Here is a 12,725-nt window from a genome sequence, read left to right as displayed (position 1 = left end):
TGTAAATGCTCCTTGACCACTTCCCATGCTCTATCGACATCCTGTCCTTGCAGTTGTACATGCCATGGCACTGATCCAAGCAATCTCCTAAGCTTGTCATACTTGCCAGCACGGTAATTCCACATATACCCTGTCTTAATCAAAAATTCCACACCTCTCCCAGGTCAAGACCTTATGATCACTCTCATCAATAGGTGGCAACATGGTCATATTCATTAAGTCAAATTCTGAGATGCTATTACCAGGTCAAGCACTCTCACACCCCTAGTATTTTCAATTACATGCTGTCTCAGATAGTTATCTCTTAATAATTGAATAAAATCCATTTCCTTCCTCACATGTGTCCTCTCCTCCTTCCAATCAATGTTACCATAGTTGAAATCCCCCATAATAATTACCCTCCTTCCACTCATTTCATCAATTTGTTTATGCATACTATCTACACCATCTATTCCATCACTGGTCTATAGCAGCACCCAACTGTATATTTTATTCTGCCAGTCTCAATCTCACACCAAATAGCCTCAAATGAGCTCTTTTCACTATGCTGCAATACAACTTCAATTCTCCTTGGCTGCAGTTCATCAGCTATCATCAATAACACCCCCCTCCCCCCGTTTTATTCTCTCTGTCCCTCCTAAACATACTATAACCTTCTACACATTCTCTCCCACTAACTATATCATCTTCCGTCAGCCATGTTTCACTAATGCCAATAACCTGTGGCCAGGAAGAGTCAATCAAGGCCAAAAATTCTTCGTTCTTGCTCCTAATACTCCTGGCATTAGTATACATGAAATGCAGCGATCCCTTTGTCCCACCCCTATCTTCAACTTCCACACTGATCGATCAGCATACTAGGAGTCACTGTCAAGGTCTTGGAGAAAGCAGTCAAGGGAAAAATACAGGAATGGATTGATAAAAATGAGATACTGTATGGGGGACAGCATGGCTTTGTGAAGGTTAGATCATGCCTCAGTAACTTGCTCAAGTTTTATAACAAGGTGATGGCTCAACTGCATAAGGGTAATGGGTTTTACAGTGATACTGCTGGACCTGGCAAAGGCGTTTGACAGGATACCACATGGAATTCTAATCCGTAAACTGCAACATATGGGAATGGATATAGGGTTGGTGAGATGGATAGGTGGGTGGTTAATGGAGAGATATCAAAGAGTAGTTTATTCAGGAGTAGAGTCCAAAAGACGGCCTGTGACTAGTAATGTGCCGCAGGGTTCTGTTCTTGGACCACTGCTGTCTAATCTGCTCATTAACGATATAGGGAAGGATATAAGAGGAATAGTTCATTTGTTCGCTGATGATGCAAAGTTGGGTAGGGCAATAGTGAATGCAGAAGATGTCAAAATCTTGCAGAATGACTTGGATAGATTGGAGTTCTGGGCTAAAGAGAATGGATGTCAATTTAATGTGACAAAATGTAAGGTTATGCATTTTGGGGTGAAAAGATTAGCAGCAGTATACCACACATTGGTGGAACTGTACTCCAGGAGATTGATGAGGCCAGGGACATGGGAGTGTTGGTGGATAGGGAGATGAAGTTTAGGGGGCACATTGCAAAAGTAGCTAAAACAGGGGACATCTGTTGAAAAATGCCTTGACGAGCAGAGACAAGCAAGTTATTGTACCTCTGTACCAAGCCCTGATAAGACCTCATCTCGACTACTGTGTCCAGATTTGGTCACCTCGGTTCCTTCTTGATGGGGAGCAGGTGGAGAGGATCCAGAGGCGAGTGACTAAGATGATAGCGGGTCTATGGAATGAACCATATGAGAACAGGTTGAAGATTTGTGGGTTGCAGAAATTGGTTGATAGGCGGAAGAGGGGAGATATGATTGAGACATTCAAATTGCTAAAGGGTTTCTATAGGATTAATTCAGAGGATATTTTTGAGATCAGGATGGTGGTGGGAGAACTAGGGGACATCTGTGGAAGCTGGGCAAGAGTGTGGTTTAGCAGGGGTGTTAGAGCTGGGTTCTTTACTTTTAGAGTGGTCAATGAGTGGAATAAGCTGCCAGAGTCTGTTGTGGGTGCTATGACAGTGACTGAGTTCAAGGCAAGGTATGATAGATACTGTGAGAATGTCGTATAGTTGTGTGGACATGATGTTTAGGGCCTCCCTCGATGAGTCTAAGGACTCCCTGGAGTTGCTCATAATAATAATAATAATAATAATAAATAGCCGATTCAGCTGAACATTCCATTAGCAAATGGGCTGATATTCCATCTGTCCCTATCAATAAATTCTTATCCAGGTTATGCAATAGCTCTTCAACCTCATTTTCATGAACCTCTAACTCTTCATCCAATGTAACAGTAGCACTGTACACCATGTTACACACACCTGATTGATATCTCTTAGCAAAGGTAGCACTCATTAAATGAACAATCTCATTAGTTTCCGACACTCGGTTACCATCTGCATTCAATAAAGTTATTCTTCCACATTCGTTCTTTCTTTTAATTGTGGCATAATGATAAAATTCTTTTGGATTGCCTTTAGCTTGCATTGCCAATTTCTTTTCATACTCCAATTTAGCTTTCCTCACAATATTTGTTACTCTTCTGGGCTGAGCTTTATATATTTCATAACTCCTCTCATTCTTATTCTCACGATATTCTTTCCAATCATCTTCTTCTTGTGGATCTCTTGCTTAATAAGATTGCATGTTCATTTCATTCCAACCTATTTATTCTTCAAACACAAGGGGTACATTCAGATACCACCTCATTTAAGCATTTTTTCAAAGATTTCCATTCATTGCTGGCATTTTTCATATTCAGTAACTGATGTCATGGGACCAAAAATAGCATTCTTTATCCTCAAAAATAGCATAGCCCGTAAATTCTCATTTATGGGCTACTGAAAAAGTAAATTTTCGGTAGCCTGTAAATTCTTGGGGAGTGTGCGTAGTGAGGAAACAGTTTCTAGAGGAAACTACATGCACTCCCCAAGAATTTATGGGCTACCGAAAATTCACAAAGAAAACACCCCGCTAAGACCTATCGTTGAAGGAATTGATAGCCCGACGTATCACTTAGCCAAAAAATTAGCGCCAACACTCAAGGAGTTGGTAGGTCATTCCCACTCCTATATCAAAAACACGCAACACTTCATAAACATCATCAAAGACATTACATTACATTAGAAAAAGATGATTTATTAATCAGTTTTGACATCTCTGCCCTCTTTATGAACGTCCCAATCAATGACACAATCCTTCTCCTACGGAACAAATTCCCTCCAGATATCACGGTGCTCTTTGCGCATGTATTACGGTCAGGTTATTTTGTATGGCAAAATGCCTTCTCCTTACAAAAAGAAGGCACAGCCATGGGCTCGCCATTATCCCCCCCATTGCTAACTTTTACATGGAACATTTTGAGCAACTTGCCCTAGATTCCTCCCCTCTAAAACCCAAAGTCTGATTTAGATACGTTGACGATGTTTTCACGATCTGGTCCCATGGCCACCAGACATTAGACACATTCCTTAGCCACCTAAACAAACAACACAAATGCATACAGTTCACAACTGAAATTGAAAAACACAACACACTTCCGTTTCTAGATACACTTGTCGCACGTCTTCCCTCTGGCAATCTTTCCTTCACTGTTTACCGAAAACCAACACATACGGGACAATATATACACATAAACTCCTACCACCACCCAACACAAAAACTATGTGTCATCAATATGCTAAAAAACAGCTCAGACGATCTGTTCCGGTGAACAGGCACTGAAAGACAAATTTAAAATTATCAGTAATAACTTACAAAAAAGGGAGGATGATAGGAATATGAATGAAAATCAGAGTCAGGATCAGGGAAACAGGATGGGCAGAGCAAAGAGAGAAGTGCACTATAGAAGAGAAAGTAAACAGTAATTGTGTTGATGGGATGGCCTCAAAGACTGGAGAATTTCTGTGCTTGAATCAGTATGCTCAAAGATAATTGGCACAAGTGAAACTTGGTTGACTGAGGATGATATACTGTTGTGACTTGAAATGGTAGGATATAGAATTTTCCAAAAGGATAGGCAGATGAAGAAAGAAGGGGGTAAGTATTGTTAATGGTAGCAGAGTAATTGTATCCTTCAAGAGTTGAAGTGGAACATAGTATGTGTGAAGAATTTGAAGCTGTTTGGTGTGAAGTTGATATCAATAGAATATTATATCTAATATGATGCAGTTTATAGGCCAGGGAATGTAGAGAGTATCAATTGTGAAATGTTTAGACAAATTAGGTGGCCAAATAAAAGGAAGATGATCCTAATGGGAAATTTTAATTATAGGAATGTGGATTGGAAAGAAGAGATAGTGTATTGTAACAAGGAGAAAGAATTTGTTCAGTTTCTGCAGGATAAACTATCTAAAGCAGCATGTGATGGAAGTAACACAAGGTTTATTGGATTAGATTTGGTGATCTCACAGGATGTGGTTGTTAATAAGGTATCACACTGCCACCAGTTGGTGAAAGGGTGAAAGTGATCACGAGGTATTGGTTTGGAAGGTAATCAAACAGTTATCAAGAAGGTCTCTATGTAGAACTATATGGTGGATGATTATCAGAAGCTCTGTAGTTAACTAGAATTCACTGAACAAGCATCAACATCGATAAGGTTGATACTTGTGGATGGTTATGGTAGCACAGTAACTATAGCATATGATATAGTGAAATTATTTAACGAATACTTCATCAGTGTATATCATAATAGTGTGAATGATGATGTGCAACATATAGAAGGGAGACAATTAGAAGAATTAAAGATTAAAGAATCAGAGGTGTATCAAGTGTTGCTTTGGCCATTGCAGTGGTGGTATAACCATTTTATTCATCACTTCTGAAGCTTCAGGTGCCTAAAGGTGAAGCTTTACTTTGAATAAAAAGTGTTGCTTGGGTTAGATGTTGTTAACTCTGTGGAAATGCATGACATATCACCACATATTTTAAAAAAAGAATTGCAAAAGAGTTAGCCATACCCTTGCCTTGGTTATTTAATGCAAATCTTGCAGTGGGTAGAGTTCCTAAGGAGTAGAAAGAAGGCAAAATAGTACCACTCACAAGCATGGTTCTAGGACAGAAGTTTCCAATTATTTACCAGTCTCTATAACTGCATTTTCTATTATTATTATTATTATTATTATTATTATTATTATTATTATTCAGGCCTCTGAATGATAATGTCATGATGGGGTCAAAAGACTCATCATGGGATCGCCTTCCCAGAAAACACAAAGTCTATCATACCACTCCCTGACCGTTTGTGCTCTCACCACTCTATCAGGCAATGCATTCCATGGTTCAGCCACCCTCCATGCAAAGAAACTACTCCTCACCCTCTTGCTCACAGCTTCCTTTCATAATTTCCAGGGATGATCCCTTGCCCTCGCTCCTTCTCCCTGTTCCACCAAGTGAAAGAACTCCTCAGTGTTAATCCTGTAACTGGGTGGCGCTAGCGTCGCCGTAGCACATGGCGGTGAATTTGAGCTGTGCAGAAGAAAGTGATTTTTAATCGGTGAATAGTCCGGTTTTTTCCCCGTTTTTCTACGTTTTTGAGTGCTAAATTGTTTCTCTGAATACGAGTGTACTTCAGTGGTTGTTTTTTGGAAGTTAGTTGCTGTTGCGATATAATATATTTTGGTACCGTCGGAATCGAACGCGTAACGGTGGAAGACAAAACGAAGCTAAGTTACTGTATTTAGTTATATTTCATTTTATTTAATTATATTTAGTACTTAAATGTTCTGATGTTTGTACTTTTTTTTCCTCTTATTTATTAATTGAATAATTATTAAAGATTACGCTACTCGGCAGTAAGGAATGATGGTGGATTCAGCAGCAGTCGCAAGTGGCGTAACGCCAAGTCCTCCGCCATTTAAGAACTCAATTATTAGCAATATCATAAGGGACTTTGTGGCATGCAGTACTTGCAGCATGTATGCGTCTTGGGAATTACATATGTGGCTTGTAAAAGAGAGTGGAGAGCGTATGTGCGCAAAATGCAGGCAGTTGGAGGAAATAAGTACATTAGTTATATCGATATCCGACTTTGTTGCTCCAGGAACGGGGAATGAATGTAGGAAGACAAGTAGTGTGATAGGAGAGAATGAGAAAATAATACTTGATAGTGTGGAAGGTGTGAGTGACTGTGAAAGTTTAGGAGATGGTTTTGTTTGGGAGAGTGAATTTAGATTAAGAGTGACTGAACTGCAGAGGGAGATAGATGAGTTGAAAGAGGAGGTGGAATGTCTTGTGAATGAGAGCAGAAGTATGAAAGATAAGATTAGGAGAAAGGAAGAGATAAATGCAAGGCGAATCAGAGTAGGAGAGAGAGAGAATTTAGGGAGTATGAGTGAGAGGTATGGGTGTGCTAGAAGAGGAGAGAATGAAAACAGTAGAAGAGAGGGAATGAGAGAGAGGTATGAGAATGCTAGCAGACGAGATGATGGAAACAGTAGGAGAGACGGAATGAGAGAGAGATATGGAAGTGCAAGAAGAGGAGAGAATGGAAACGGTAGGAGAGATGGAATGAGAGAGAGAGAGAGATATGGAAGTGCAAGAAGAGGAGAGAATGGAAACGGTAGGAGAGACAGAATGAGAGAGAAATATGGGAGTGCTAGAAGAGGAGAGAATGGAAACAGTAGAAGAGAGAGGTATGGGAATGAAAGAAGAGGAGAGAATGGAAACAATAGGAGCAAGGGAATGGTAAGAGGTATAATGTATAGCGACTCAACGATCCGTGGTGTTCAAGATAGGATGCGTGAGGAGTGTTTGCCAGGAGGAACAATAGAAAGGGTGGCTATGGCAATTAAGAGAGAGAGGTGAAAGGGTGGATGAGATGATTGTGATGGTAGGAACGAATGACTTGAGTGGTAATGTAAGTCGGGCAGCGAGAGATATGAGATTTTTGCTTGAGACTGTACGGAAGAAGACAGAGAGAGGAAAAATAGTGTGCGTGTTGCCTAGGTATGATAATGATGAGCTGGGCAGAAGAGCGGTGATATTGAATGGCATAATAGCGAGAATGTGTGACAAGAGAGGACTGGTATATGTGGATGCTTAGAGTGCGTTTGAGGAATCTCCTCACTCCTCTTCTCACAACCTCCTTATACAGTTTACAGCGATGGCCTTTTGTTCTACCCCCCTCTCTCATTCTATGAAAAATCTCTTCAATGCCAACCTGATAATAACCCCTGACTAGCTGATATGTCTCAATCGTATTCCTCCTCTCACCTCTTCCCCACCTACTGACGAGGCTTTGCAACTTACATTCTCTCAATCTGTCCTCATACTCCACATTCCAGAGACTACTGACCACCTTTCTGAATCTTCTCTGGACCCTTTCCAACATATTCTCATCACATGAAAACACAGCAACCAAATCTGTGCACAGTAATCCATATGAGACCTGATCAAGGCCTTATACAATGGAGCCATAGCTTCTTTGTTTCTGCATGTCAGGATCCTCTGAATCATTGCTATTATCCGAAGTGACATCTTCTCAAAGTGTACAATGTGCTGAATTTCAGGTCCTTGTCAACCATCACTCCTACATCTCTCATCTTCTCTACTTCAATATTACAACAGAAAATAAAATAATTCTAATGCATAATTAAAACATTACAACTTTTTTAATATAAAATTCTGAAGAATTCCAAGTTTTGAATAACATTTAATTCTAATGAAAAATTCATAATAATAACTTATGATAACATGGATAATAACAATGAAAACCAAAACTCACTCTTTCTGGTTGACTTCCATATGCCAATATATGAAGCAGTTCTGAAGATGAAACAAAACAGAATCTTGGAAAAGCTAGTTTTTTTGTTTCAAGGTATTTACTGAGACCTTTTTCACAAGAATCCAGTTCCGCCTGCAACTTCTCAATTCTGTCACACAAACTGGGTTCACTTACTGCTTCTATGACTTTAGTTGTCTTAGTGATTTCAGTCATAAGACTCTTAAATTCATTATCAACAGCAACAAATCTGAAAGAGAACTATAATTTACTAAAAAAAAACTTCATCACATATTTTATTATTATTATTACACAAGGCATTGCCATAAAGTCAAAAGACTCAACATGGAAGGAAAATACTATACTAACCATTATGCACATAATATTTATCATACTTAAACTCATTAATCAGAGCACTTGCAGCTACTGCTGGCAATCTACTCCAGTCATTCATCACTCTCCAGGCAATAAAATCTAGTCCTCAATTCTTACAAACCAAATTCTTATGCAACTTCTAGGAGTGACACTTGCATTCTCATACACAACATGTATGGAAAAATTTCTTTTTTTATCAGAAAAAAAAATTACCCATTACTAACCCCTTTATTCATGTTTAGCCTTTTAATCTATTCTTAGAAGGAGCACTATAGACCTGTCATTTGTCTCTAGATTCTCTCTCCACCACATCCTCATCCCCAAGAAATCCAGCACAGTTGTCAAGACACAACCTAATCAGAGGCCTTTGCTTCAATTTCCTACATTACAATACCACCAAACTGATGCACAGACATATTTTCATCTCGAAGTGCAAAACCTCATATCTTGGGCATTAAACTGATAACTATTATTCTTTGTCCACACTGTCAATTTATTTTGACCGCCCAGCATGATTTCTACATCACATTTACTAAATATTATCAGTATTAGTATTATTATTAAGGCCTCCATGGAGTCAAAAGACTTATCGTGGGAGGTCCTTTCTAAGAAACACAAGTCTATCAAGACTCATCGATGGAGGTCCCTCCTAGGAAACACAAAGTCTATCATACCACTCCTTAAATGCACTGACCATTCTCGCTCTCACCACTCTATCAGGCAATGCATTCCATGGCTCAACCACCCCTCTATGCAAAGATGCAAAGAAACCACTCCTCACCAGTTTCCTTTTGTAACTTCCAGGGATGGCCCCTTGTCATGACTCCTTCCCGCTGTTCAATCAAGTGAAAGCTCTCCCCAGTCCCAACCCTGTAACCACCTCTCAACAGTTTAAAAGTCTCAATCATATCACCTCTCCTTCTTCTATCCACCAAACTCTGCAGTCCACATTCCCTCAGCCGATTCCCATAACTAACATGGTACAGTCCTAACACCATCTTTATTATCTGCCTTTGTACCCTTTGTACAGTCCTGAAATCATCTTTGTTATCTGCCTTTGTACCCTTTCCACAGTTAATTTATTCCCTTCAAATCCTGGGGACTAGATCTGAGAACAATAGTCTAAGTGTGGTCTGATCAGTCTTATACAATGGAATGATAACCATTTTATCTCTGCAGGTCAGTGTCCTTCTCATTATTGCAGCAATCCTCTGTGTTACCTTACACACCACCTTTGCAATATGTCCCCTAAATTTCAGGTATCTATCAATCATCAACCCCAGATCTCTTGTCTCCCTACTTCCTCCAGTTTAACTCCTCTGATAGAGTATGCAGCATCCCATCAATGTTTCCCAAACCTCAAAACCTTACATTTTGTTGCATTAAACTGATACCCCCATTTAATTGACCATCTATCTAGCTTATTCAAATCCTCTTGCAGGGCTACCACATCTGCACTATTACTAATAATCCCTCCCAGCTTCGCATCATCCGCAAACAACTGAATATCCCCTTGCAATCCACTGGCAATGTTATTGATATAAAAGTTAACCAATATTGGTCCCAGTACTTAGCCCTGTGGAACCCTACTTGTAACCTTCTGCCTCTTTGATATTCCTCCACCATACACAACTCTCTGATACCTATCAGAGCCAATCCTGAATCCAGTTGACCAATTTGACATCATGACCCATGTGCTGCAACTTAAATATCAGCTTATCATGTGGCATCCTGTAAAATGGCCTTTGCTAAGTCTATGAAAATGGCAGTTATTATTATTATTATTATTATTATCAACAGACCTTCATGGCTAATATCATCCCAAGTTTTGTATCATCAACAATTAATTGAATACTGGCCATCAAATTATTCCCCATATCATTAATATAGAGCCTTGAGGCTACAAGACATTCTCCTGCTGCTGCAGATTCTACTGCCCCATATACACTTCTCAGCAGTATATCTCTACCATTCTCCTCCCCACCCCCTCATCTATGCCAGAGCTTCACATCCATTACCATTTGATGAAATGTGTTCAACAGTTTTCAGTTTTCGCTGTATTCAGTCAAAGGTCTTTCCAAATTCCATTTCCCTTATATAATTCAGCTGTCACTCTTATAAAATGTGATTAAATTATTAACACAGGACATAACCTTTCACAAAGGTATCTGCTGAATGTAGAGTAACATTCCTGAATTCTGGCTGTTAACTAACTCTTCCAATACTTTAATCATCACTTCTGAAATACTTATCAGTCTGTCATTTGCTATTTCTATCTTGGGTGACTTTTTTAAAAAAAAACAAAAAGAAAGAAAGGAAAAGACAAGCCTTACAAACTGAAGAAACTATACAAACTCGTCCAGAGCAGGCTTTTACAAACCATGCTTACAGTGGGATTCCAACCCACAAACTGTTATCTGGAGAGTGGGTATGCTATCTACTCAGCCAACTAAGCCTTTATGTAATGGAATTAACCTGCTCCCTTCCACTCCCTAGGAGTCTTTCCAGAGCTGAGACATAGATTAAACAGCTTGGTCATAGGCACTGCCAGTTGCACAATCTGTTGCACAATCATATAACTCATGGGATGTATGCCATCCAATTCTGCTGCTGTATTCATGTTGATAATTCTCAATATGCTGAGTGCCTCCAATCTATCTACATAGCAATATCCTCATCTAGGTTATACATGCTTGCACAGTAAACACTTAGTAACTCAACAATTTCTGCTTCTGTCATTATTCTAATGTCAACAGTGACTAAAGCTACCCCTAGTAACTACAGTAGTATAAATTTAACTAGAGTAGTATAAATTGGAGAGAGGAAGATGCATGTAGCAATAGGAGAAGGGAATTTCTAGAATTCTTGAGGGACAAATGTCTTAGGCAACATGTAATAGAGGGAACAAGAGGTTCAAGAGTTTTGGATTTGGTTATAGCATCAGAAGATCAGAAGAGTTGATAATAACTGAAATGACATCTCTCCCACCAGTTGGAGAGAGTGACCATATGGTTTTGACTTAGAAAATGAATAGACATGCAGGAGTATCAAAGAGACGGGAACTCATGTAGAATTATAAAGCAGGTGATTATTGTGTAGAGGCTTAAGTGCTGTGAGGACATTATGTTGGAGGTTTAATGGATTTTTTACAACACTCAAAAAGAATTAAATTAGAATTTAATACTTCCTATATTTCGTCCTAGTCACTAGGACATCTACGGGGATTACAAAAACAATTAATGTAACATGCACACAAAAACTTACAATACTAAGCCCAACCACGTGGGTGACACTAAAGTCCTATCTAGGTGGAGCGCTCTCTAAGGGCGGTAGTAGGTGGCCTGGAATGTAAGGTGGGACCTCTGGTGATGAGTGTTTCCCAAATCTTCGGAAGCTTAATGCAACCGTATTTGTTAAGATTTGGTTGGTTTCTGAGAGCTGCTGCTGCTTCTAAGAAAAGTCTCTCTTTCTTGAATTTGCTGTGGTGGAGCATGGTGGTCTTTTTCCATGATACTCTGTGGGTGGTGTCCAAAACATGGTCAGCCAAGCCTGAATGGCCATAGTTGTGTTTAACGATGTACGACTTGTGTTCCTCCAGGCGGATGGATGCTGATCTGCCTGTCAGTCCAAAGTACACAAGCTTACAGGAACAGGGTACTTTGTAAACTCCAGGCAGAGAGAGAGGAAGGAGCTGATCTTTCGTAGAATGGATAAGGGTAGCAAGTTTGCGGTAGGGCTTATATGCTGTGTGTAGGTTATACTTTTTTAGTATCTTGGCAAATTTTTCCGAAGTGCCTCGGATGTAGGGTATGGTGATGGTATTTTTAAAATCTTGTTGACGAGAGGGACGTGGAATGGGGGAGGAATTGATTATTTTTTTGATACTGTGTTCGCTGTAGCCATTAGAGAGGAAAGTTCTGTGTATGTGGTTAAGCTCAGTAGTGAGGACGGTTCCACTGGAACAAAGATTGTGGGCTCTCTTGGTAAGGGTTTTAACGATGCCATATTGTTGTGAGGGGTGGTGGTGGGAGAGTCTGTGAATGTATCTGCCTGTGTGTGTGGGGGTTTTCTGTATACAGTGAAGACAGACAGGCAGATCAGCATCCATCCGCCTGGAGGAACACAAGTCGTACATCGTTAAACACAACTATGGACATTCAGGCTTGGCTGACCATGTTTTGGACACCACCCACAGAGTATCATGGAAGAAAACCACCATGCTCTACCACAGCAAATTCAAGAAAGAGACTTTTCTTAGAAGCAGCAGCAGCAGCTCTCAGACCAAATCTTAATAAATACGGTTGCATTAAGCTTCCGAAGATTTGGGAAACACTCATCACCAGAGGTCCCACTTTACATTCCAGGCCACCTACTACAGCCCTTAGAGGGCGCTCCACCTAGATAGGACTTTAGTGTCACCCACGTGGTTGGGCTTAGTATTGTAAGTTTTTGTGTGCATGTTACATTAATTGTTTTTGTAATCCCTGTAGATGTCCTAGTGACTAGGACGAAATATAGGAAGTATTAAATTCTAATTTCATTCTTTTTGAGTGTTGTAAAAAATCCATTAAACCTCCAACATAATG

At 39.8% G+C, this 12,725-nt stretch overlaps 1 protein-coding gene across 1 annotated transcript in view; it reads right to left on the bottom strand.

The window, feature by feature from the left end:
- Positions 1-12,725, bottom strand: part of Dhc93AB (Dynein heavy chain at 93AB) — a 1,274,973-nt gene that overhangs the window by 770,574 nt on the left and 491,674 nt on the right. The window contains exon 24 of the mRNA XM_090403805.1: positions 7,768-8,014. Coding sequence (XP_090259931.1) covers positions 7,768-8,014 — 247 coding nt within the window. The remainder of the gene's footprint in view (positions 1-7,767; positions 8,015-12,725) is intronic.

Source organism: Typopeltis vanoorti, chromosome 1 (genome assembly GCF_054136105.1).
Source record: "Typopeltis vanoorti isolate ZY-2024b chromosome 1, IOZ_Tvanoo_1.0, whole genome shotgun sequence".
NCBI lineage: Eukaryota > Metazoa > Arthropoda > Arachnida > Uropygi > Thelyphonidae > Typopeltis > Typopeltis vanoorti.
Note: the sequence above shows the minus strand (reverse complement) of the source record. Positions and strands in the feature narration are given on the sequence as shown.